The 27919-nt window shown below is 41.4% G+C and overlaps 1 protein-coding gene across 5 annotated transcripts in view; it reads right to left on the minus strand.

Moving 5' to 3' along the window:
- Foxp1 (forkhead box P1) overlaps nt 1-27919 on the minus strand; it is a 153854-nt gene that overhangs the window by 48019 nt on the left and 77916 nt on the right. For all 5 annotated transcript variants that reach the window (XM_048356153.1, XM_048356151.1, XM_048356152.1 and 2 more), the window contains exon 6: nt 9205-9309. In XM_048356153.1, the coding sequence (XP_048212110.1) occupies nt 9205-9309 (105 nt within the window). The remainder of the gene's footprint in view (nt 1-9204; nt 9310-27919) is intronic.

The following is a 27919-nucleotide window of genomic DNA, read 5'->3' on the forward strand; positions in this document are numbered from 1 at the left end:
GCTGGCTGTGGAAAAACAAGATCATTCTGGATTTATATCTGTAAGTATAGGATTTCCTGGACAGCTAATATCCACAAACAATCAAACACAGGAGGAACATGAGGGGAAAAAGGCAGCATTATTTCAAATTTCAGCCGGGAGACGTGATTTGTAAAGAGCTGGACAGGAACTGGAGCTGAAATCTGAAGCAAGGAACTTCTCCTACTAGGCATTGATGGACAGTTCTCTGTTTCTCTTGGCGCTAGGCAGGTTTTTAGGTCACTGGGTTTGGATTGGGATGTCAAATGAGAATTTGGCTAGTGCAGAAACTTTGGAAATGACAACTAACTTAATCTCTCAATTTAAATAAAATAATAATAATTAAAAATATATATAATTATACTTCACTCAAGAGTTGAGAGCTTTTTATGAGACCTGTTGCCAATATTAGTGTCTTGCAATAATCTCATCTTTCATCCTGGCTGAATTCCAACACACAATTTCATTAACCCAGGTATCGCAGGTGATAAAACTCATTTTTCCCTAAAGAGACAGCTAAAAAGTACCAGTTATACATTTATGAAGTACCAGCAATCAAAATTATGGATTTTCTAAAAGGTTTTTAACTACTTTTATTGAAAGGAAAATCGCTGTCTCAGACTTTTGTGACACTACTGCTAGTAATAAATTTCACCATTTAGACATGACCATAATATGGTAGACAATGTCAATAAAAGTATGGGACAGAGATGATCCCCATCTTTTAAGTAATGCCTTCCAATTACACGCCGGAAATGATCACGTGAAAGGCCCAGGCTAAGGAAAGGATGATGAAATAGAATGCTTATCATTGTTACTTGCATTGAAATGTATGTCCTCGGTGTACATCAGAATTCATTGCTTAAGTAGACACTCAAAAAGATGTCTGTTGCTTCTAGGATGACAGGAAACATTTAAATTGCCTATCTAACCGAAGTCTGTTGGTTGAAAAAAAAAGTGTTCAAATGTTATTTGCTACTTCTAGATTTTTTTTTTTCTTTTGAACACTCACGGCCTGTTATCTCTGACAAACTTGTCTCGAGTTTTCTATCTCAGGTTCTAGAGATCACTAGAGGGCACTGTGGTATTTAGGCCACTGACCCCTTCAAGTTCTAGAGAAGGTACTGAAAGAAGAAAGAAGTTGAAAGAAGAAACGTTTCGAGCGGAAAAAAACTTTATTTCTCCCTTTGGGAGCACCCTTATTGTATTCTTCTGAAGCGACCAAAGTGATCAAGTTGATGGCATGAAAAATGCATTTCCTTAAAAACCTCTTCTGCCATTCTCCAAAGCCTTGTCCCCTCTGAGGCTCGGCGGGAGGAAAAATTCATCCTCATAACCGGGAGCCTAACTGTAAAGACCTCCCTTTGCAGAGACATTCAGAATCACAGCTGGCTCTTCCCTCTAGGAGGGAGCATGGCTCCTCTACCCACTCGAGGTACTCCGACTGCAGAACGCTCGGGCATGCAAGCCAAGAGCCGCAAATGGGGTAGAAACAATTTATGATATCCGGCCTCCTTCTTCGACATGTATTAGCATATACCTGGTTTCCTTGCCATACACTTTGTTTTTCCAAAACCACAAACATAGTTGCTGGAATTTCATGTGGATGTGCTTAAGGGGCTGAAAGTTAACACCTTTGTGATCCGTGCAGCCTCACAGTGGCTGTTAAACAAAAGCCTCTTTGTCGGGCTTTCTTGAAATGTTTTCTTAACATGTTCCAAGTAGTTTTAGGCAGGAAACTAAAGTAAACAAGATGTTACCATGATAAAAACACTTGTGAAAACATTACAGAGCACACTTAGTCGTTTTCACGGAAAAGTCTTCACAGTTTTCAAAAAGTAAAATGCACAGTGAGGGAAAATTTTTTTCTTTTTAAATCAAATTATTAAGGAAGCCTCTTCTGCTGTCTCCAGCCTTTGACCTTTGGAAAAGGGTCAGAGTTCCATCTCTGTATGTTCTCTTAAGGTTTTTCTATGTGCCTTCTGTTAGAACCCATACAAAATGTATTTTGGTCTCATAAATTATACACATCTGACCAACATACAAAGGAATTTGGTTTGGTTTTACATAGGGCTTTTCTCCATGAGAAATAATCAAAAGCAAAAAAAAAAAAAAAAAAAAAGAAAGAAAGTCAAGTGGAAATACTGAGCAAAGGAAATGGATGATACTTTCCCTTCAGTAGCTTTTATGTAAGTGATCACCTAAATCACAAAGTAGGATTTGGAGGGCGGGGGCTGGCCACAGTGGGTTCAATACCCAGCAGTGCATAAAGGGCAAAAATAAAATAAAATAAATCAAGGGTCATAGAGATACTTCCCCCAAGCACATGAGAGTGTTTCTCAAACTGTGGTCTTCTTTGATTTTACATTCTAAGTTGGAAACAGGAAAATGAGGTCCTGATTTTACCTTTAGACACACTCCCCACCTTGGCAAAGCAGAGCCTCTCCCCTCCCCCTTCTTTTTTTTTGGCCAGTCCTGGGCCTTGGACTCAGGGCCTGAGCACTGTCCCTGGCTTCTTCCCGCTCAAGGCTAGCACTCTGCCACTTGAGCCACAGCGCCGCTTCTGGCCGTTTTCTGTATATGTGGTGCTGGGGAATCGAACCTAGGGCCTCGTGTATCCGAGGCAGGCACTCTTGCTACTAGGCTATATCCCCAACCCCCCCTCCCCCTTCTTAAACTTGATCAGGACCTCAAGCTTTCACTTTTTTCCTCAAGACCAGCACTATACCGCTTGGGCCACAGCTCTACTTGTGGCTTTTTGGTAGTTAACTGGAGATAAGGGTCTCATAGACCTTCCTGCCCAGTCTAGCTTTGAACCACAATCCTTTGATCTCAGCCTCCTGAGTAGCTAGGATTATAAGTGTGAGCCATCAGTGCCCAGCCTTTTTTTTTTTTTAAAGGACAGGGAAAAATGATCCATCTATGTTTTCATTGGCAAATATTATGTCTTCAAACTAATGTTGAATAGAAAAATTAATTAACTACAGTGAAGAGAGGTTGAAGAAAGACCTAAACCCTCCAAGGAACTTCCCCTTCTATGGCTGTTTTCTTGTTCTCAGAGAAACCCAAGCAAAGCTGGCAGGGCAATTTCACGAGAAGTCTCGTGAACACCTGCTGGCATCATGCTAACAAGCCTAGCGGTCACATGAACACTTGTGGTTGACAGATGAAATAAAGGGGGAAAACCTAATAGCAAAACTGCACGTTGTTTTGTGAAGAAACAAGGACCTAGCTGGGTACAATAGCCTGAGTATCTGCTGTTTCTGATAAAGCATATGTTGGCTGCCAGTGGGCGAGAGATGGCAGCGTCTTTTTTTTTTATGGTATTATCCCAATGAGGTCTTACAGGGTTTATCTCTGAAATCAAAGGCCCTGTGGTATACATCACCTCTGGAGCACAGACTGCACATGGTCACAGGAATGTGGGAAATCGCTGGTTCTGCTTCAACCCACAGTTAGTCCTGCGAGCCCCAATGCCTCTCTTGGTGAAAAGGCAGCTATCTGGTCCCAGGTAATCTCTCTTGGCCTCTGTAACAACTGTATCTGTTATATTACCATGTGGACCCACTGAAGTCTGCAGAACAGTCATGTTCCCTGCTCAGAGGACACTCTTGAGAGCCAGGTGGAAGGACCCAGGAAAGGGGAAGTGTAGTCAAGCACCGGTTACTCGCACCTGCAATCCTAGCTACTCAGGAGGCTGAGATCTGAGGATGGTGGTATACAAAGCCAGTCCAGGCAGGAAAGTCAGTGAGTGCAATTAACCACCAGAAAACCGGAAGTGGTGCCTGTGGCTCAAAGTGGTAGAATGCTAGTGTGCAGATGGTGAGCGAGCTTAGAGAACATCACATGCACACAGGCTCTCTGTCGATATAAATCAACTGGAGGGGAAAGCAGCAGGTCTCAGCTGAAAATACTGGTGATACCAAAAATGTGACCTTGGACAGAGGTCAGCACACTGGTGTGAAGGACCTAACCACACTCACCCTCATGTCGAGTCTGGGTTTTTTCCACCACAGTAGCACAGGGGGCAGCTGTGATAGATACTAACATAGCCTGTGAAACCTGAAATACTCTTTGTTTCTCTATGGGACAAGTGTCCTATCTTTGACCTGAGATATTTGATTGTGTGGGGCTTTTCGCTAGCAAATCCTGATTAGAAATGACCATGAAGCTAGGCACTGGTGGCTCATGCCTATTATGTTCACTGCTCAGGAGGCTGAAACCTGAGGATTGGCAGTTTGAAGCCAGCCCAGGCAAGAAAGTTCAAGCAAAAAATAAGGCCAGCATTAGAGCTGTAGCTCAAGTGGAAGAGTAGTAGTAGCCTTGGAGAAAAAAGGTCAGAGACAGTGCCCATGCCCTGAGTTCAAGTCTCAGGATTGGCACAACAAACCAACAAAAAACCCCAGGTATAAGGGGATAGTCTCTATGACACATCAGTCTTTCCTATATTTACAACCCCTCCTGTGAACACAAGTTCAGAAGATTTGGAATATTTAACAATACTCTTCCTAAAAGAAACTTACACAGATGAGAGAAGCCCGTATTTTTTTTTTAATTACTAGAACCATCTGGATTTTCCCAAGCTTTTCTATACTGTTCTAGACTTTGCATGTAACAACCTGATAACCTTAAGAGATTGTTAATATTCTCAATACATTAAGACTCATAGATGCTACATACTTAGTCCAGGGTATATTCCAAGAATTAAATAGCCTTGCTACTCACTCTGCCTTTCTCCAGAACTTTCTTTACATTCACTGCCTTAAAGGGAAAGCAAATAACTGAAGGGAAGGCAATATAGTGTAGCAGTTAAGAGCAGAGACTCTATAGTTGGATCTTGACTCTGCAAAGATATGTCCCGGCCATCCCAGAGGACCATGCGGAGATAATCACAGGCAGGAGAAGAAGGTTCATAAGGAGGTTTATTAGTGGGGCCATAGTTCCCACAGGAGAGGGAGCTACATGGCATCTGCACCTTATCCAGGTGGCAGCTTCTCTCTCTGGGGGTAAAGGGGAAGTAGGTAGGTAGTGAGTAGGAGTGGCTCATTCGGTATGAGTGGATCTGGGGGCTAGTGGGAGGAGCTGAGGACCTGAGGCTAGGGAAATGCTAACAGGCTCCACCTCTTACTAGCTGTGTAATCTTGGGTAAATTATTTAACATTTCTGTGTACTGGTTGTCTTAACTGCATGTTTGCCTTGCTACTACAAGTATTATCCCAATGAGGAGTTCTGAGGATTAAATGAGTTAATATATGTATAGAGCTTTGCAACTGGGTCTGTTACACAGTTCAGTGTTAAATTGTTAACTATTACAAAAAAGAATGTAAAACCAGACGACTGGGAATATGTGAAGAAAAAAAATTATGAAGCAAACTTTATTCAAGGTGAAAACCAAACTACATTTTGTTGAGTAAGATCATGGAGAACAAAAGCAGCGTAGGTGTCAATCTCCTTATATACTAAGAAATAATTTCTAAAAATAGAGGGAAATAGAAACAGTGCTTCTAAAGCAAATTTGAGAAGAAACATTTGAACTACACTTTGCTGATCACAATGATCCTGCAATAATATTCTAAGAAGCCATGTGGATTGCATTTGAACTCCTAGAAACTTTAGTAGCATCTCTCAGTCCAAGGGGAAAAAAATGAAAGACAACTCTATTCCCCTTTAGGCCTAAGCAGAGTCCTGTGAAAGAGATAGGTCTCTAAGATGACTGACTTATTTTCCCTGCATTGGGCAAGATCCTGATGCCCAAACAAAAGTCTTAACTTTCCCAGCATTAAAATCTAGGGGGAAATGCTGTAGAGGGAAAATGAAATGCCAAATTGGTTGTATCTAACCCACTAATGTGTAATTCAAGAAAGTGACAAGGAAACCAGGAGTTCCACAGGGTTTTCTTCTTTACTCAGCATCCATGCTCCTTTCTCAAGTTTTTGAGTTTTACTGTTACTTTCTGGAATCAAAATTCCCCTCTCCAGCCTTAGGGTGGTCATGTGGTGTATTTTCTCGCACTACATGGGGTGGGGAGATGATGATGCAAGCCCGGCTACTTTACTGTGATTGGCTCAAAGCTAGAACACATGACTCAATCTGGCCCAATGACTGTCTGCTCTGTGCTTTTCCTTAAAGTACTGGGAAACCGATGTACTATGGGATTGATTATGTGGGGAAAATACAATTGTCCTCCCCAGTTCCATTTGAGAAAGGTCCTAAGTGAAGGCAACAGAGAAACTGGTAACAGATAATCAACATATCAACATACTCCAGCCACCTTGTATAAACATCTGGATCTAGCCACGCTGGAAGATGTCCTTATTATTGGACTTGCTTGTTTACAAGAGCCAATTACCATCCCATAACTTGTTTGTTTATTTTGTGCTTAGGTAAATTCATGTGAGGTTTATACAACTTACAAATAAAAGTCTTCTAAGTAATATAAGTCCATAAAATTAGTACTGAGAAATAACCAAGCAGTTGACAGTAAGCCTTCCAAGTCCTCTGCATAAACAGGAACTGAGAACCATGCCATGTGCAAAACTACAGTGAATAATGGACAGTGGTTTCCAATACCAGAGCCAGACTCTTGACCACAGTCAGAAAACAAATGGCCGTTTCCTTCATTCTTAGGAACCAAGTCTGTTTCTAATTTTTTTCTTTAGTACTAAAAGTGAATTGAAATTATTCTCTCCCTTCTCTCTCCATATACATACAAATGTCTTTTTTTGCTCATGTGATATATGAGTCTGTGATTTAAAAATCAGACTGACATTGAGCAAGATGCATTGTACTCAAGAACTGACACATTGAATTGAAACCCTTTTTTTTATATAACTACTTGAAGATAATTTTTAAAATTAAGATTTATTAGGCTAGAAATACTTTGGATACTAAATATTGGGGGGTACGGGAGCTTGCTGGGCAGATGCTCTTCCCGTGAACCCTTTTTTGGCAATGGCTGTTTTGAGTGGGGAAGGGTCTCACTTCCTGATCAGGAAGTACACAAAAACCACAATCCGCCTATTTGACATTTTCCACTGTCACCAGTAGGATGGGTCCACATAATCATGCCCAGGTTGTCCATTGAAAAAGAATCTTATAAACATCTCTACTTGGGCTAGGCTGAAACCATGATCTTCCTGAAACCATGATCCTCCCAATCTCAGCCTCCCTCATAAGTGGGGATGATAGGCACACACAAGCATGCCCAGTTGTTGGCTGAGGTCTCCTGTGTATGCCTGGACTGGCCTCAAACCACCATCTTCCCAATTTCCGTCTCCCATGTAGCTAGGATTACAGCCACGAACCAAGATATCCAACTTAAGTTGTTATTGCTGTTGTTTTAATTGGTCAAACTGGGAATCTGGAGTTTCCTTTTCTAACTCTGTACGTAAAACCCATGACCAAGAGTACAGGCAATGATTTTACCATTCTAGAGACTTTTCAAAATGAGCATTTACAAATGTTTGTCATCTCTTTTATAGATGGGGGCAATCAGCAAGCCATTTATCTACACTGATGCACAAGGGAAAGGTGGAGTTTCACAGTACTTTCCGTCCAGTTCTTTTTCTCTTAGTATATTACTACCATCAGACAAATGCCAGGCAGACAATGGGGCACTTTCCTCAAGGGGGGACTTCCATAGGTGGATAGGAGAGAGAGTATTGCTGATCTGAACGGTAATAATTGTAAAGGATCATTCCTTCACTTAAAAAAAAAAGCAACTCTGCTCGTGATTATTGATATTTAGCAGCATTTTGAAGTTATTTCTTTTTAAAATATTTACTACTTAAGTTTTACATAATACTCTTGAAGTAAAAGATTCAATCTAGGAAGCTCTGAAGTAGGTCCACAGACTTGTGTGCATTTACCAAAAAAAAAAATATATATATATATATATATTCCTAGCTACTCAAAGATATATGTATTTTTATTTAAATTTTTAAAGATTAGCCAAAACTGCTTGAAGGTAATTCTAGCTCTATCTGTAAAGGTGGCTTTAGTGCAATTTTTGTGTCCCCATCTATAAAGATTGTGAGAGCATTCTAACCCCATAAAGACAATATACAAAGCAGGCCTTCACCTAAATCAGACCACCTCTGTTTCTATGGGGACTGCATGAGAAAGCTTTGCACACACACAAAAAAAGCACCAATTTCGTAACCATCAGGTGTTCAAAAAGTACAGACCCCGCAACTGTGCATCTGCTTCCTTATTTCAAATTGTATGTTAAATAATAAGGCATTATGTTTAGACCTTGGGTAAACAGTTCCATGACATTCTAGTTGTGGGATGTCTACTCAGGAGGCTGAGATCTGAGAGCCAGGACTTGAAGCCAGCTGGGGCTGAAAAGGCTTGAGCGACTCTTTATCTCCAATTAACCAGCAAAAAGCCAACGTTGGAAGGGTGGCTCAAGTGCTTTAAAAAGCGGGGGGAAAGCTAAGAGAATATGACGTTCTGAGTTCAAGCTGCAGTAACAGCAGAAACAAAACAAAACAAAACAAGGCATGTGAATGTAAAATTTTAGACTCTGCCAGGGTAACATAGGTAAGGGGAGCACAGGTAAGAATGCAGTATGGAAGCGCGCTTCAGCTCTGAGCAGATGGAGGGCTCATGGACTGCATCCGAGTTACGGATTCCAATGGGGTGACCCACACTTGGCTCATCTTCACCTGTAGAAATTAAACTTACTGCACGTCCCCTTATAAGGAGAATAACCCAAGCAAAAGGCAACACCCACAGAGCATCAAGTTGGTGCCATTTCTTCAGCATCCCTTTCTTAGGGTTATAAAATCACTCGTACAATGTCAAAGAAGCAGTCCAATTACCAACCTGCTGCTGATTAACCTTATAAAGTTAGAATTCATGAGTATGTATGCACACCAATATGAACCAACATTTAATACATAGCAAGTAAAACTACATCAGTGCAAGTTTAATACTGGATTGACTTTCTCTATAAACCACTGTCATTTTGGAAAGCGGATAAATATATGCTTTTACTAAAAAGGATCCAAATCACTTTCCTTTTAAGACGCAACCCTCAAAGAGATTTTGTAACTGTTCTTATAGTGTCTTAAATGGCCATTCTCAAAATGGCAGTGTGGAAGGCCACAGCAGAGAGGAATTAGATGAGCAGAAAGCACAAACAATGGGTGGGAATGTCAAAGACCAAAATGGAATCCTTACTTTAGGAATGATGGGAAATCTTCACACACCGCTTCGCAGCCTGGCCACTTGCACACCCCATGTCCATAGAGAGGATGGCTATGGGGGTGTTCCTCATGGGGCAAACTGAAAGAAAACACAGGACACAAGAGAATCAGCGCAAGGCCAAGAACCACAGCACAGGACAGTGTCCACCCCACAGGAGCCCACGCACGGGCCCCACCCTGGCCCTCCCACTAATCTCTCCCGAAGGATCCACTCATTAAACCAGCAGTTTTTTTAGACACGTGAGTTAAACTATACATGTTAAAATACTGTGTTCTAAATACAGTGAGGCACAATCACCTAATGTTAGAAACCGACCTCTGCGTATGAGAAGTGTGTGACAGCTTTTTGTTCCAGGCAAAGCTCTCTACCTACCAGCAGAGAACTCGTTCAGAAGCTACAAATTAGCCTGGTGCTAGTGGCTCACGCTTGTAATTCGAGCTCCTCAGGAGGCTGAGATACGAGGATCATGGTTCAAAGCCAGCCTGGGCAGTAAAGTCGCCATGAGACTCTTATCTCCAATTAATGACTCAAAACCAGGGAGCAATGCTATGGCTCAAAGTGGTAGAAGAGCTAGCCTTGAGCAAAAGAGCTCAGGGACAGAGTGCAGCCCTGATTTCAAGTCCTGCAACCACCACCACCAACAAAAAGGTAGAAGAAGCAACAACATACCCCTGTGTACAAGTCTTTAATAATAACTTTTAAGTTTAAATATTAAGTTTAAAAATAAATTAAGAAACAAAAAAAGCTACAACTTATCAAGGCCCCATCATAAAATGATAAAAATCTGCACTTGAATGAGATTCTCCGGTTTTTCTCCCCAGAATATTTTACATTTTTTCTCCTTTTCTTCCCCAAACAGCTGTCCCATAATTAAATATTTTTTCATATGTTAATTTTATTTGACATAGTACAATTAAATCATTTAGGATAATAATAAAAGAACGTAATAAGACAAATATAGCCAAGTAGATGGCTTTCTTTTGTGTTTTTTTTTTAAGGGAAAAACAAAACAAAAAACAAGCCAACAGTAGCAGGAAGCTTATTCTCCTGAAATTACTGACAGCAAGAGTAAGAGGAAACACAGCATGGACACAAAGGGGTTAATTCTCCAGTGGGGTTCCAATCAATACGTAATGATTTGGCCACGCGGATCCAAGTCACGAGATGCTTTGATCCGCGCCATGTGGAGCCGAGGGAAGAAGATCTGTTGCACTCGATGATGAACCATATTCTCAAATATTTTCTCTTAGGTTTCTGCATCCAGACTTCTTTCAGACAAATTATTTTTACAGTCGTTTCCATAACCTTAGATTCCATCAAACAGAAATGCAAAGCTAACATTGCGAGTTCTGTGAGATACTCAAGCAATATTCCCTTCACGGGGAGAGCGATTTTGCAAGTTTACTGTGTTGCTGTCGCTTGACTTTGAACTTCAAGCACACGGTATTATGATCACAACACATACACACACACATTCCGGGCCTGTATTTTATATTACCATCGGGATGCTTATTCATATATTTTATTGATTCATTCTTAGGCCATATGTACACAAATGCTACTTGTCCCTGACTTAACATAATTAATCCACAATGAGACTATTAGGCCCACTTAAACTAAGGAGCATTAAGGGTAAACATATACACAATACAACTATATCTTATCAAGGACAATTATGTCCCCTCTGGCTTTTGAATGATTTTGCTGGAACTCTGATATAATTTAAAAAATAATGATGAGTTATTTGGCTCTAAAATGGAAAATAAATATGAGAACCAAAGGCAAAATGAAATAAAACAGAAAAATAAATATTTATAGAAGTCGTAGAAAGTGTCACTCTTGCAAGAAAATAATAAAACCAGGGAACTGAAGTAGCAATAAAGCCCAGTAGTTGAAAGGGAATTCTCTAAGCAGTTAAGAAGGTAAAATTGCACTGGGCCGAGCTTACTACCTATTCACATTAAGGCATGATGAGTTATATCATCTTTTTACATAATTTTGTGAGGAAATTCTCATGTTATCAACTAGCCTTCACAAATTTTACTTAGTCATAGGTAACAGTCCATCAGCTTAGTTTTACTTACATGTCAAAATATATTTATCCAGTCCTCAATTTTGGACACTGAAATTCCTTTTGTTTCTTGTATCTGTGAGTAATATTCAAAATAGTATTTACCAGTACATACCCACTGATTTCTACCAGAAGATGTTCTCAAGAGAAATGGCATAGCCAACTAATGAGTATGAAGATTCAAATTCACTCTGAATTATTCTACCAGATTGTTCTTGAGAAATGCTCCAGGCCAAGTGTATTGTGTACTTGAGGTATTTTTTTTGGATTCTCCACTTTGGAACTACCTGGGATACAATGAATTGCAGAGGATAATACAATATGTTCTCTGGTTACGTCAAGCATGTTTTGAGGATGCAAATATTAAAGAAAAAATAATATAAATGAAAACAAGAGTTTTCCCCCCCCCCTTTTCTTTCTGTTCTGTTTGTCTATGTGTTTTGGGGAATGCAAGGGAGGCACAGAAATGGAGGGACAAAGGGTGAACAAATGCAGCAATGGTACTTGCTGGATACTATGTTGAAAATGAACGACAGAACTCGGGGCGGGGGGATGTGTGGGAAACACTGGGAGAGAGAGGGAAGGGGTGACATTGTTCACCTGACATATAACTAAAACCCCTCTGTACATCACCTTTATAATAATGATAATTTTTTAAATTAAGGAGATCATAAAAATAATATGCATTCACTAGAGGAATTTATGGTTAGAAATACAGCCCATCTAGGTTTGCTACCTCACTTCTGTTTTTTGGCTCACTGTGAACAATCCAAGACCTGAATAAAAACTATACTCCACCAAGAATTTAGTTCTACTGTTGGTCAAGCTGATGTCATTACCTCAAAGGTTGAATAAGATCACTAGGGTTTTAGAAAGACAACCAGTTATCTCTAAAGTCCAAAGCAACCAGAGTACCTCCCACATAAATACATTTTGGGGGGTGGTGCTTGGGATCGAACCCAGAACCTTGTGCATGTTGGGCCAAGGCTCTACCACTGGAGCGATGCCCCCTAGGCCATGAATGCAGCATTCCACACTCAGAAGACTCCTCGGAAGCCCTGCCTTACTCAAGTCGGTCTTCCTGATTATGAAGAGATGGTGTGCTTTTGTTTTCTAGCGTGCGCATGAGGCTGGTTGGTGGCTGGAGGGGGAGAGCAGCTCCGCCCTCACCTGGCCTGAGACATGGCTGCCACGGGTCTGTGGCGGTGACTGCGCCACATTTATCTTCTGATATGCTCACTGGCTCACAAATTGACAGTAATAACACAGCACTAGTGTCGCTTGCTTCTCATACTTGCTATGTAACTCCATACACTTAAATATATAGTGGGGGAGGTGGGGAGGCAGGTTAAGCAAACAAACTGGAACCCGGAAGGAAGAACAGGATGGCACTGTGCTGACAGTATCTCTGAGAAGACACCTGATGGCTAACTGCTGTCACCGCTGGGCAGGGAACCGGCTGTCAGGACAGCTAAGTTGTCATCATGTCACCTTTTCCTTCTTTGTGTTTTAAGCTGCATCTGTTTAGAACTCCATGCAAGGAAGGAAGGCAGAGGATGCGGAGCACTGGATGGTAGGGAAGAGCCACGAGCCTCAGCTCCTAAACAACTGGTTCAGGGGCAACGCATCAAGTCATGTGCTTTGCAAAGTGTTCTCAGGTCAGAGGTAATTAGAGAGGCGCTTGGCTTTTCCAGGACTTAACTGTATCTGCACCAAAGGGAAACTAAAAATTAGCAGGCCATTTGTTTCATATTCTTTTTTTTTTTAACTCTATAATACTCTCAGGGTGAATATCCATATAGGCAAGGGACACGTTCTACTCATTTCCACATACTTTGTGCTTCACACAGTGCTTGGACTTAGTAAGTGTTAGGCTGAGCTTTCAACAAACAAACAGATGGTTTGCTTTTTGGTGGTACTGGGGTTTTGAACTCTCAGGGGCTCATGCTCACTTGGCTTACTGGTTCAACCAGCAGTCTCCCACTCAAATCATACCTCCTGCCTGGCTTTTTGCTGTCTAACTGAGCTTTGAACTGTGCTCCTTTAAGGTCTCAGCATGCGGAGCAGGTAGGATTGCAGGTGTGAACCACTAGGGCCTGGCCACATTCTTTTTAATTTCTACATGGTTATATACTCAGTGTTTGCCCCCTCCCCCCCTTTTAAAAAGAAACATTCTTTAAAGACCTTAATTATGCAAGCCACAGGGAAAAAATATCATTAAGACATTTGCTATTATTTAATTTAATCTGGAAACACAGATGCATTTGAGAAAAGCCAGTTGATTTCAATTTCCCGTTAATCCTTGAAATGTAAAACGAGATATAACTTTAACATCAGAATAGTGATAGCGTTTCAGATTGGAAAGGACCCACTTGCCAAGGAAAATAGAATCGCACATAAATATGTAGCAACAGTTCTTGACATTACATGACACTAATCGATACAGTATACATTCCGTACAGTGTGGTGATGACATTTTCCGTGACACTTTTTAGAGGGATCTTCGCTCTGTCTGTTCTTTCTGCGTAGAAGTATACCAGTTGGTCTTCACTCTAACCATGACCTTGTCGCTGAGGTTATGCTAATGGTACGATGACATCACTGTTAACTTTCCCATGTTTTCACACCTGACTGAAGCTTCCCATTAGAATTGAATTCTAAGACTAACTTAATGGACGTCCCAAGTATCCAATTTGCACTCTCAGGTGTTTTGTTTTTTACACTACTAGTAGTTCCATAAACTAACCTCTCTTATGGTAAAGACAGGAAAAATCTTTGATGTTAGAGAAGGGAGATCCTGAAGACAGAGAAGGAAGACCTTACTATTTCTCAAAACCTCTGAGCCAACGGGCCCTGGACAGCCACTGATGTGCCTTCACTGACAGCATTCTCAATGCTGCACCAGCCCATGCTGTCATGCCTTCTAAGTCTCCCCTAATTTTTCTGATTCCTATGCCCACTAGCGTATCTCTTCCACCGACTCCTTGACAAAAAGCATGCCCGAATTATAAACTGTATTTTATTTCACTGTTGTGTTATCAGTCACAGAAATGTTATGTTGGTCATTCTCCAACCACATAAAATTGGGGAATATGTGCTTTTCTTTCTTTTGTTGTTTCATTAGATTATAATTCACATAAGCGTACAGTACACTCATTTAAAGTGTATCACTTAGTTGGGCCCTGGTGGCTCATGCCAGTAATCCTAGCTACTTCAGGAGCCTGAGAGTAAGGATCAGGGTTTGAAGCAGCAAGGGCAGAAAAGTTCACAAAGACTCTTGATCTCCGATTAATCACCAAAAAAACAGAAATGGCATTGTGGCTCAGGGGCAGAGCCCAAGCCCTAAATTCAAGCCCCACAACCAACCAACCAACCAACTAACTAAATGAATGAATAAAGTATTTCACTTAATGGTTTAGTCAGAATTATATCACCATTACCAACCATAATGTGATGAGAACACTTTTACCATCAGCTCTCCACCCCCCTGAAATCCGGTACCCTAGCAGTCTCTCCCATTTCCTCTGAACCTCTGGGCCCTGCCAATACCTGATCGATTTCCTATCTCCAGAGATTTGCCTATTCTGGATATTTCACATAAATGGAATCAGATACTATGCATTCTTCGGTATAGTCCTTCTTTCCCTAAAGTGTAATGATTTGGAAGTCCACGCATCCACACTGTAGCCTTGGGTTTTTATTGTAAGCACAACTCCATTATACTTACACAGCACACTGTGTTTCACTCCGTCACTTTTCCATGAGTGTAATTTAGGCTGTTTTCACATTTTGGGTACGATGAGCACTACTGCTCTGAACAGGCATGTATGTATAGTTGTTTCAAGACTGTTTTCAATTTTTCTGAATATTTTACTTAGGAGTAGAATTGTTGGATGATATGTAATTTCTTACTTTTTATTCTGGAATTTTGAGATGAGGTGTCACGGAACTCACTGTGTAACACAGGCCAATCAGGATCTTATTCTTCTCCTGCTTTTTTGCCTCCCAAGTGCTAGGACGAAAGGTGTGCTCCACCACACCTACATGCGTATCGATACAGGTCACTCTTCAGCTACAATCATTGTACATTCCATTTTGTGGTCTTTCATATTCTTTCTTTAGGGGGTGCGGGGTATGGGTACTGGAGCTGAATTCAGGACCTTGTGTTTTTGCTTGGCTTTTTCACTCATCTGAATCATAGCTCCACTTCCAACTCATATGCAGAGACGTTCTCTGCCTGAGCTGGCTTTGAACTACGATCCAACAATGTCAGCCTCCAATGTAGCAAGGATTACAGGTGTGAACCACTGGTATCTGGCTCCTAATGATGTTTGAAAGCACAAAAGTTTTTAATTTTGGTGAAGATCAATTTACCTCTTTTTTCTTGGTTCCTTCCTCATACTTTTGGTTGTGTAGTAACATTTAAGAAACCATCACCAAATCAAAGGTAATTCATACTAGGGATTCATCTCTTTTATGTTCTCCTTCCCCCAATGACATTTGTAGCTTCAGGGTTCACAATTAGGCCTATGATGCAAACTAAATTTAATTTTTATATATAATATGAGGTAAGGACCCAACTTTATTCTTTTGAAGGTTGTTCCAGAACCATATGATGCAGACAATTCTGTACCACAATTATACTTTGGTATCTTTGTCAAAAGCCAATTGAATACAATCTAATATATTTTTTACTTTTTTTATTTTTCCCAAATATATGGTTCATTGTTCTCAAAAGATTTATAAATTATAAAACTAGTTTTTGAAATATCCCACTACAAAATAGCTTCTGAGGTTGGATGGGTAAGGAGAGAGATATGTCTTTAGTAAACATAAAACGCCTAGCCTGTTTGTTGAGATGAGGTTTAAACCTTATCTGGGGTCAGCCTTGATCCTCCCATCTCTGTCTCTTGAGTCAATATGCCAGTCTCAGCTAACCTTCTTGAACAAAGACCTACCAGAAACTTTGCTCTTCTGTATGTTGGAAAATCTTTTAAAAGGTGTCATGTGGGTCTCTCTCTGTTTAACACAGAAATGTGTAACTTTACCTATCACTGGAGGCAACACTATTTCTACATACAGAAGGCTGAGAGCTCAGTGAATAGAGCCCTCAAATGTCATCAGAGCCAGGTTAAGAACCAGAAACTGTGCCGGCACTATCCAGCCCTTCACCTCCTCACTGAAATCTAAGAGATCTTCCTGGTTTTACAACCTCTACCAATTTTGAATGCCAAGGATAGGCCACTGCAACAGGCACCCTGGCACACCTGGTGTAGAGAAGCACATAATAGATATACTTAACGAACTCTGGCAAGAAATAAGAACAATAAATAAGCAATATGTGAGAACTCTGCCTTCCGGGTAGCAGCAATGGTGCCCCCCCCCCTGCTGTTGCAGTGAGAAGCTCCTTGTTATGCTCCACTAATCTAATCCCACCCATACAATCCCCAAATGCACAGGATGAAATCCCCTTTCCTCCCTCCTTCAACTTCTTCCTTTCCCAATGGCAGCCTTCTGCATTCCCATCATTTCCAGGGCTTTCACTGAGCCAAGCCAAGCTTTATGGAACTTTGCCCCTGAGCGAGGAAGCTAGGATGGTAAAGATGACCAATCTGGTCACAAACTACCTGTGACTCTAGTGCACAAGTCCCTCCATGCCTGCTCCCTTTCCAATTCTTTGGTCCCCTGTCCAAGTGTGCCTGCTGCTTCTCTATGTTGGTCCTGGAATGCTGTAAGCCACGGAACCCCACTTTTCACCACAGCCTGTGATTTTTGTCTGGGTGGTAAGGGATTGCTCATTCCCAGACTCAGCATTAAATTAAATTAGATGCCGCAGGTTTCCAGATAGCTGTTCCCTTGATACGCAATTTTAGAACTATCCATAATAGTAATCATTTTCTTAAAAAAGGGTATGATACTAAATTGTGATCATAACAGGGGTAGCAGTCAATGGAAGCCACTGTCCTTTATAAACATTTTCAAATTCTTCACAAATTTCTTGAGTGATAACTTATAGAAAGATTTTTACTATTTTCTTCTCTTTTCCTCCCTCCCTTTCTCTCATTTTGCCTGGTACTTTGCCATCATATTTGACATTCAATGAGCTTGTAAGCATCCTATCAAAGACTTCTTAGGTTTGAATATGGGAATACAAATTTGATTTCTAACCAAGGATGACATATCTGAACATATAGCCAGATTTCAGTTTTTTTTTTTATTACAATTTTACAGACAGGTGATGATGGCTCAAACATCTGTAAGCCTAGCTACTCAGGAGGCTGAGATCTGAAGATTAGAGTTAGAAGTCAGCCCAGGCAGGAAAGTCTGTGAGACTTTTATCTCCAATTATCCACCAAAAAGCTGGATATAAAGCTGTGGCTCAAGTGGCAGAACCCTAGCAGTGAGCAAAAATAGCTCCAACTGTGCCTAATCCCAGCATTCAAGCCCCAGGACACACATGCGTGTGCATGTGTGTGCGCGCACACACACACACACCACTACTCCAAAATCTAAGTTGATACCAAATGTTTGTGAGACATAACGTAAGTCAACTTGAATGAAACATGCTCAGCCATATAAAATGACAAAATCCTAGCTGAGCTGACTTTGGACCTCCATCACAAAGGATGTTAAAAAGAAGAGGAAGTTAGATGCACAGTCATCAAAGAGATGAGGGCTTAAACACCTAGCACAAACTGTCCATTTCAGAATTTCTTCTTGGGACATTTTTAATGCTATTGACTATCCCCTCAAAAGTGGCTGGAGATCTAGATTTTTTGAGGAAAAAGTGAATCATCAGGTTGCGTTCCCTGAAGTTCAAGGGGTGGGGGTGGGGTCTTATACCTACTTAATGAAGGATGAAGTGAGGAGTGAAGAAAGAGGACCAGTGACTTAAGCTCCGCACAGCACACGTTTCCCAGGCAGCTATGAAGAAATGACCTTTCTTAACTGTCACAGAAAACACTTCCAGAAGCAGATGGGCTTCGCACTTCACATGGAGGATGAGGAGACAATGTAGACACTGCATTTCTAGCACACGGGGCCCTTCATTTATGCTTCTCACTCATGGCAGAAAACTACCACCTTCCTTGTCGATTGCGTTTTCTGAAAATAATCTGGGCTCTAGACTCCTACTACAAAGAGAAAAGTGTGTTCTTAAAGCCTAGTAGAGGGCCTACCTAGAGGGAGTAAAGGTGGAATTCTCTCCAAGGTGTAACAAACACACACGCTTCTCTCTCTCATGCAGAGAATCCTTGACTCTCCTTCTGCAGAACGCTCATCATCTCAATTTTCTGCTGCTTTTCAAATCATGTTTAATTAGAGGATTTCACATTCCCTTGTGATACGATATTCATGAGTAAAACTTGCAATTGGAGTGACTGTGAATTAGTCTATTAAGTGCCAGATTTGTGCTTTTAAACAATGATGGAGATTATTGTTATTATGTGCTCTCAATATTGTGCCTGGAGATGGGAGGGCTACCTTAACTAACTTCACAACTGAAATAGCAGCTATTAACCATACAGGGCCAGGGTGGTTTTACTTGCTACCTTTCTTGTACTTATCCTGAGAAATAACAGGATTGCCTTCTTCATGATCGACCAACCATGGTTCTCTCCTGAGTTAGCTGAGTCTCAGTAGTATATGAGTACTTTCCTTTTTCTACTTATACATCAAGGGTCAGGCTTATCCCTATTGGGGGAAAAATCAAATCAAACCAAAAAAAAAAAAATGTTGGGGCATCAGAATCAGAAGTGCTCAGTATCAGTAGTAACTTTTTAATGAAACTCCTTTTAAATTAGTTTACTTAAAAACATAGTAGTAGTAGGCATATGCTGAGAAACCCAAAATTGGAAATAGCGAGAAAATGGCTCAAAGAAAGTTGACAGAGTTTACCAGATTTATGGGTGTGGCAGTGCATACTTGTAATTCTAGCTACACTGGAGGATTTAAGTTCTAGGCCAGTCTAGACAAAGTTCTTCAGATTCTGCTTCAAAAACAAAAAGCTGAAGGTATAGCTCAAGTAGTACGGCCCTTGTCTACCAAGCCTGAGGTCCTGGGTTGAACCCTTAGTAATAAAAATAAATAAATAAATAAGCTAAAAATAAAAGAATTGTGTCTATGTCTCAGGATACCTAACTTTCTGCTTCTACTGCTATTCTTAAAATAGTGCTTCTCAAGCTTTAATGTGAATATAAATGGCCTGGTGATGCTTTCAACATATACGTTCTGATTCCACAGTTCTGGACAGCAGGTCTAGACTGTGGGTTTCTGACAAGTTTAAGGGGAACCTGATGCTGCTGGACTGTGGAGCACAGCTTGAGCACCAAGGATCTGAGGGATTCAACAGATGATGTCATCCATTTGCATGTGCCATGGTTTGAAAAGCAACACAGACATGGAGAAACAGGTGCAAAGGTGACACTGGACCGCCTCACCAGTTAAAAACAACTGGACATGCCTAAAACTCCTTCTGGACCACTTTAAGAACTCCATACAAGGAGGGCTCTTCTTTGGTTTTCAAAATACCTATATGCATGAAAACAGGAAAGGCTGCAGAAAGAAGTTAGCACAGGCTGTTTAGAATAGGCTGTTTTCTGTTTGTTTCCCAAACACTAACTTTATACTAGACAGAGTCTAGCCAGGGATTATGTTTGTCAGACACTGCACTGATCAGGAATATTCTAACATAATGGATTACTCAATGGACTTGGAAGCATTACAAAACTTCACAGTCCCTGAATTCTAGGGTTAACTTCAGTAAACCCTAAGCCTTGTTCCTATCCTGAAACTCTGAAGTAGAGGTATGAATACCAGAGTCACAAGGAACATTTTAGGGAGGAAAATGGTAGTTTTGGATTATTTTAGGGATACCATGAAAGCAGGATTTGGATCCACCTGGCATAGGACATATTGAGCCAGCATTCCCCTCCCTGTAAAAATGGTGGGTGTCCTAACATCCACCAGGAGCTGGTGACTCACACCTGTAACACTGAACTACTCAGAAGGGGGAGAGATTGGCTGGATTGTGGTTCAAGGTCAGCTCGAGGGGAAGAATTCCTAAGATCTCTGTCTCAACCAATAGCTAAGCATGATTTCATGCTTGTCATTATAGCTACTCGGGAAGCAATGAGCAAAAAAAGGTCACAAAACTCTCATTTCAACACCCCCCAAAAAGATGGGTACATGCCAGTCATCCCAGTTACGGCAGGAAGCAAAAATAGGAGGTTCAAAATCTAGGCTGCCCTGGGGGAAAATTGTAGTAATATCTTAAAAATAATCAGGCCAAATAAAAGGCTGGAAGTATGGCTCAAGTAGTAAAGCATCTACTAAAAGAATGTGATGCCCCAAGTTCAAACTCCAGTACTACCAAAAAGAAAATTGCAACATGTGACATGTACCAAGTGCAGAAGAATGCACATTTTCTAGACTGATTTTAATTTCTATTGCACATACATACAAAAAAATATCTAACATCCCCCACAGCTGATTTCATAGATATCATTTCAAAGGATGAGACTGGCTTAGTTTAAATTAAAAAGTGGCCAAGTTTAAAGAACATACTACAAGGAATCATAAAAGGAGGTGTGGTAAATCTCACTACAATGCAACAGTTCTTCACATGACTGTAGTGTGGGAAATAGTAACTCCAGGGGACCCAGATTGCAGCTCAATTAACTTAGTAAATCAACACTGACCCAGTAGTAGGTGTCAGAAGACACCTCTTTGTGTGTAAGTACTGGTATCAAGGCTTAAACTAGAGCCTCTTGCTATAGTGTGTCTCTTTCTTGCTCATGGCTGGCACTCTACCACTTGAGCCACACCTCCAGGCCAGCATTTTGTTGGTTAACTGGAGATGGATTCTCGCAGGTTTTTCTCTTTGGGTTGGCTTTCAACTGCGATCCTCAGATCTGAGTCTCCTGAGTAGCTAGGATTACAGGTGAGAGCCACCAGTTCAGAAGACACAATGGTAGCAGAGTTTTCCATGGGGAGGGAAGAGTCCCTGGCTCATCCTGGGGGTGTCCTGGGGATAGAAGCACTGTGGAAAGCTGTATAAGAACAGCACAGTATGCTCAACGCTCTGAAGACAAGCACTTGCCACTGAAACTATAGTGGTATCTCACATATAGGCCATCCACATATCGAGTGACCAGCTGGTTTTCCAGTGGTTAAAACCCCATTTGGGGCTCCACAATACACAGTACATTTGGAAAGCTTAATCAGCAGCCCTTTCTCTGATAGGCCCTGCCTCCCTTCCCAGCTACACTGGGCATGCCATCTGGATTCCCAGACACCAGGAGTACGTGGCACAGCAGGACAATGGAGCCATGGAGAAAATCAGCGCTGTAGAACCCAAGGCTGGTTGGTGTGTTCAGATCACAATGCAATCACACAGAGAGTGCAGGTGGAGACAAGGGCAGTCGGCCTGTGTTTGCAAGGTGACCAGGAAAGAAATAAGCAGAGAAAGGAGGAAGAAGAGGCAGAGGTCCAATCTTTGTTTCAGACACCAGCAAGGGCCGGTCTGAGTTTGTAAACAGGAGTTTATCACTAGCAGCTTGAACACTGGGATCTCCCTAAGAAAACAGAAAGCTTTCCAGAGAGTGGTCTGAGCAACTGTGTCAACACAGACTCAGGGGCCACTAATCCAAAAGTTATTAACGCCATTAGATGGGCATTCCCATTATGTGATTCCAAGTGTTTACACTGGTGAGTCACAGGTCGATACCTCGTCCATATGTTAGAAAAACCAACAATACCCAGGAAGCTAGAGTGTGTAAATAAAGGCTATGATAATCATTCTTATTTCATCCCACCACTGCTCCTAGTACTTCCTATAAACCTGCACACGACTTCCAAGAGTTCCAGGATTCTGCAGAAAAGTAAGAATCAGGCTCTCATTCATTGGAAAGTAAACTGAACATACAAAGTCACTGGCTCAAAACCATCAGGATTTTATGTTTCCTGAGAATTCCTCCCTACTGGGTGTCATTTCTTTTATTCCTCTGTACTTTGAGATGCTTCATTAATGTTCAATAGAACAGGCTCTTTTTCTACCTTTAATTCAGCAAGTTTTATCAAGTACATACTTTGTGATAAGCTCCATCTTGAGCTCCTAAAGCAGAATCTCCATGTCAGGATGTATATAATTCATGAGTGGATGACGCAAAGGTTTCTTCATGTGTGTGTGTTAATGTCATATTTAAATGTACATATTTCTGCAGACATATGTCTCACCCTCTAAGCCTGGAAGGTTTTTGAAATGGGTAATATATTAGAATAGGAGCATACATGATTAACAGATAGTAGGGATACGCTTTTGTACTGATGAGCTGAGTAATCAAGTAGCTTGGAAAGCACCCACATTAATTCTGAATAAGTTCTCATTCTCTGCAAGAGCACCATTCAACTGTCCAGTTTGAGGAGAGAGTCTCATACTTAACTTTGCTGGTTTGTCCTCCTTCCTCTACCTATCAAATAGTTGAGATTGTACCACAAAGCCTGGCACAAGCTACAACATATGATCTGAGTTTTAACGTATTAGTAGGAGTTCAGCTGCTGTTGAGGAATTGAAGAAGCTGACGGAGAATTGAAACACCAATAAGTGATAGGGGGGAAAGTATAAATGAACAAAACCAGAGCACCTATAAATGATGGAAAAGCCAGCAATGGGAGTTTCTAGTGGGCTGAAATGTTGAGGAATCTGCTCTGTGAAAGGAGAGGAATTTCCTAAGTAATCTCAGTCTGAACTTGTGACTTGAGATGACAAAAGCCAGAGTCACCATGTAATGACATGAGGTTGGGTTCAAACATCCTGCAGAGAAAGCTACAGCTTCAGATGGCAGCTGGTCCTCGAACAACAGTCCTGAGAACCTCCTCAATATGTACATTCCCAAGCTTCGCCCCAACTTCCTGAATCAGGAATGTGAGGGGCAGAGCCCAGCAACCCGCAGCCAGTCTAGCAGGTGTTTCTTCCCAGGGACCACAGAAGCCAGGCAATCTTCCTCATGTAGGGGGAGGGTCTACAGGGAGGGTGGTAGTGGCTACCCAGGGGCACACACAGCACAGGAGGCCAAGGTGTAACAAATACAGAACTCTTCGTAATGGCTCCTGACTAATAACTCATTCATTCACCTTCTTCTAATCACGAAATCACAGTCTCCTGCAGTGGAATTTAGCATGCCAGGCTTATTTTCCTGGGTCATCAGGATGTGGTATTATACAAGAGAGTTAAAACTTTTTCTTAGTGGAATTTACTATGTGACAACAATCTCATGAGGTATATACTGGGGGAAATACCAACACTGGGACTCCACTAGTAGTCATTTTATTTTAGCAGAATATAACACATTTAGTTGTGCACTTTAGTCACTCAAGTATCTGTTTTTAGGTTTGACTCTCTGATTAGGCTGGGATCTCACTAAGAGAAAGAACTACGTTATCACTAATTCCTAGAAATGATAATACACAATGAGTGTCCAATGAACATGGTATGAATTTATTACTAAATATATTTCATGACAGTTACTAAGAATTATGAATATGTACAGAATCCTTACCAGGGGGAAACATACATTAGCTCATTTATCCTTGTAGGTTAGCTTTGTGAGACAAAGCCTGAGATCGTACCCATTTCAGACAGAATTAGGAGCACGCCTAGATTAAATGATGGACACAAGCATCCTGCATTCTGTGGGTCAGCTTTGAGGTTCATTTACACTAGTAATCCGACTGAGCAAGGTTATGAGCCGCGATGCAATAATTGGTTCTACTTTTACCTCTTTCTCCTGGCCTTAGCCTCTACTCTTAGCCTGGAAAGCCATCTTTGACCTTCCCACACCAACTTAGCTCCTTTGCTAACTTCCCCGCAGCCCCCAAATTTAACTCTCTTTTTTGTTATGCAGTGTGTGTTTGCTCTACTTTTCTCCTCTAGCACTGTCAGTGCCAGGCAGAGATTTGGTAGAGCTCACAGCTATAATACACAGAGCCTAGGACACTTGGCACGGGCAAAGTATTTGGCACGCTCTGGTGAACAGACACATGTTAGTACTGTCCCCTGACTTCTGTCCCACTTCGGAACACATTTTCTGTTGAACTGGGGACAACTTCCCATTTATCCTTGTTAAGTGTCTCTCTCTCTCTCTCTCTCTCTTTTTTATTTCTGTCTCCACCATTCTCTAATTTATTCAAACGCCACTGGATTATTCCAGCTCTTGGTGTCAATTTTTTTTCTAATTAAAGTAAACTGCCATTTATTTCTCACACTGAACTTTAACACGAGACATCTTGTTCTTGTCGTAAATATGACTCATATGGAGAAATGTGAGTTGAATATAGGGGCTCGTGGGGAGGAGAATGTATCTGCCAATATGTCAGATGAAGAGATAGAGATAAAACCAAAGACGCTGGCCTAGCTCCTAGGTCCATAGTAATAATGTCAGTGGACGGAATACCAACTTCTGGGTATAAAATGACTTGGAATTCCACCAGATAACTACAAAGACCTCTTTGAAAGCAAATACCACATCATTTCCCCCCAATACTTTGGCTCTTTCCCTCCTTCTGCCATCAGAGATCCTCAAGCTCTTTTAACATTCACAGTCAAGATGTAAAATACATGCTCCACAAAAGATCGTTCAAAGATAGACCTCAAAGTGCTTTTTAAAAAGAAAAAAAAAAAGTAGGAAACAAAAGAGAGAAGAAAGAGATCAGCCTGGCATGATGGCATGCTTCCCTTGAAGACTATAAAAGGAATGAAATCTGAAGGTCATAAAAGTATGTCCCTTTGTTTAGGGAAGTCTTACAGGTTGTATAAATATCATGGGTTACAGTTGCTATGGGCTCTGTTTGTTTACCAAACAAGAACACAAACAGTTACCCAAAAGCAGAACAACATGTGGGTACAGTATATAAAGAGAGAAGGCTTTGCCTAAATGCCTTTTAACCCCTCCCTCCCTTCCGCCTTCCTCTCTGGGAAATCTCCCTTTGCAGAAATGCCCCTCTTTCAGATTTTTTTAATCCTCCTTTTTTCTATTGTCCTTTTAAGACTTAAAAACCAACAGCAACAACAACAAAAATGCCCCACAATCCAATATTGACAATGGGAATAGTTTCCACAGCTGAAAGGTGAAAAAGGGGAAAAGGAGAGATTAACACAGAAAGAACAAAAAACCACAGCTTAAGGAAGAATTCTACCAGAGAATGTATGTAGTCGGTGGACTGAAGTCTCCCTACAGACAGCCCCCAGAATGCTCTGCTTCACTGAGAATACTTCCTACACCACCATTACACCTGCTCAGCGAACTAACCACATGCTTTTAGAAGAAGAGGAGGGAGAGAGAGGGGAAGGCAGCAACGCTGCTAGTGCATTTTTCCCCAGTGGAATGAGATGGTGTGTACACGCCATGTGCTCTTGTTACAACTCAGATCTACAGTAAAACGCACATTACATGGGAGGTGCCAGGAACAGAAGCTGACTCCTCACACTACAATGACCACAGTCCCCACCCGGCCCAGCCCTGATGCCTTTCTGTGAATGGGACACACTGCCATATGGACGGAGTCTCTGAACAAGCTGTAGAACTCTTGGCAACATGTGCCCGGGGGATTGTCCCATATTAACACCACCTGGGCTGTGGCAATTGCACTGTGTCTGTGCACTGCAGCAGCGATGTTATTTTTGAGTACACTGAGAGAGGAAAAATGACAGTGAAGAGAATCCTTTGGCTAGCGTATCTGTTGCCCAATTCCCGAAATAGTTTCCCAAAGGAACGGTTATCTTCTGTATTCACAAAGGCAGAAGTGACAAGCTGGAACACATATTAACAATCCCCCTTTGTGAGCCTCCACTATTGTCTTAATGAGGAGAATATACTTTCTAATATACTTAGGACTTGCCTGATTACAAAAGGGGGTGGAATAAAGAACTTCAGGAATGTTGTACATATGTAACGCCCTCATTTGCATTACCCCAGTGAGTCAGTCAGCTGAGTGGGAGCTTCCTTGGAAAGACCTACAGAGGCAGGCTACAGAGGAAGTCTCTGCAAAGGAGTAAAAGGAAAAGAAAAAAAGAATAATAGAACAGCAGTGCAAAGAAAAGCATATTTGCAAATCTTGGAAAAACAGCAATAGGACTTCCCTTTAGGTCCCTGGCATTGGTCCCTACTTAGCTGGCCTCATTAACTAGCTTAACAAATAGGATCTTTTAGCTGTCAACTGATAGCTGGATCGAAGGACATTTGTTTTCTCCAAGTCATACAGCATTCTAGAAGCTTCCCTCTGTATTTCTGGATGGCCCTACTATCTATTCAAGAGACATCTGGATTCACTTCATGCAAGAAGCAAAGGTGTGTGCATGTCTACAAGAGTCTTTTACAAGCCAAAGGATAAAACTCAGCACAGGGGCAAAATCTTGGGAGTTTCTCAGAGGCTAGTTGCTGTTCTCACCGTTCACTTTCCCACAGACCCTGGTGTACAATTAATACCAGAATTTTAAAGAATGTTCAGAAGGATGGAGGGACTGGTCCTGCCACCCAAATGCAAGCCTACCAAATAGGTAGGTACTGGCCAAGGGCTTGTGTTGGGTGGGGGAAAAAAGAAAGAAAAACAACTCTATCAGCAACAAGAGCACATCAAAGAAAAGAATATCAACAGTATCAAAGCAACTAAAGGGCTCCAGTATGGTTTGGGGTAGAAACAATGGTATACTCAACCCCCAAACAGTCTTGTAGTGGAGATTCCCATTATAATACTGTCAAAGGAAATGAATGAAAACAAACCAACTATAAGAGAAGTAAACTTCTAAAAGGAACATGACTCTTCAGATCAATGATGTCATTCTATTGGGAGGCATTTATCACTTAAGCACAATAAATAGGAAAAGGTTTATAGAGTCTAATGATGCTGTGTTATGGTAAAAGGCACATTATGGAGGTACGATACAACTGCTGTTAGAAAATAATAGCTGAGGTTTTTTGTTTGTTTTTTCTTAAATCACTTCACAAAGTGAACGGTCAAAAAAAACCCATAAACCTTTTCCTTGTGGCATGCCAACATTTTAAAGATTTTTCTCTCCTTGTCTTCCCCGCAGGAGTGAATGACAGGAGGTGACAAGGCCCTGTGTCACACTGTCCTAGAAGAACTCTTCCTCCTTCAAACACCCAGGGGCAACTGGTTTTCAGCATTGAGAACTTGAAGGCTGCCAGATACCCAGTAGTATGATTAGGGAGCAAAATGTTGATTAGCCTCCAGGGTACTTTTGTGTGACAAGAACAAAAACATTTTTCGTGCTCAATAGGTCGCTTTTCATGTAGATAAACCTAGGGCTGGAGCTGTCTTGAAGGGCCTGCTTTGGAGTGAAATCGCCCCCCGGTATTTTAGGCCTCTGCAGTTGGCTATGGCAGGCCCCTGACGCCCCATCCCTTCTAACTTCTCCCCTTGCAAAAAGATGAGATTGTGGGAAGAAAGAGAACTGACTTCAGAGAGTTTTGGGGGGAGTCTTCCAAATGATGGTTAAACAGATAGGTCTAGCCAAAGGTTTCAGCCATTGGTGGTTTATGGTCTGGTCTAGACTCCCAAAACTTGACCTAAAAGGAGATTCTAGTCACTGGTATGAGTTGG

Source organism: Perognathus longimembris, chromosome 10 (genome assembly GCF_023159225.1).
Source record: "Perognathus longimembris pacificus isolate PPM17 chromosome 10, ASM2315922v1, whole genome shotgun sequence".
Classification (NCBI taxonomy): domain Eukaryota; kingdom Metazoa; phylum Chordata; class Mammalia; order Rodentia; family Heteromyidae; genus Perognathus; species Perognathus longimembris.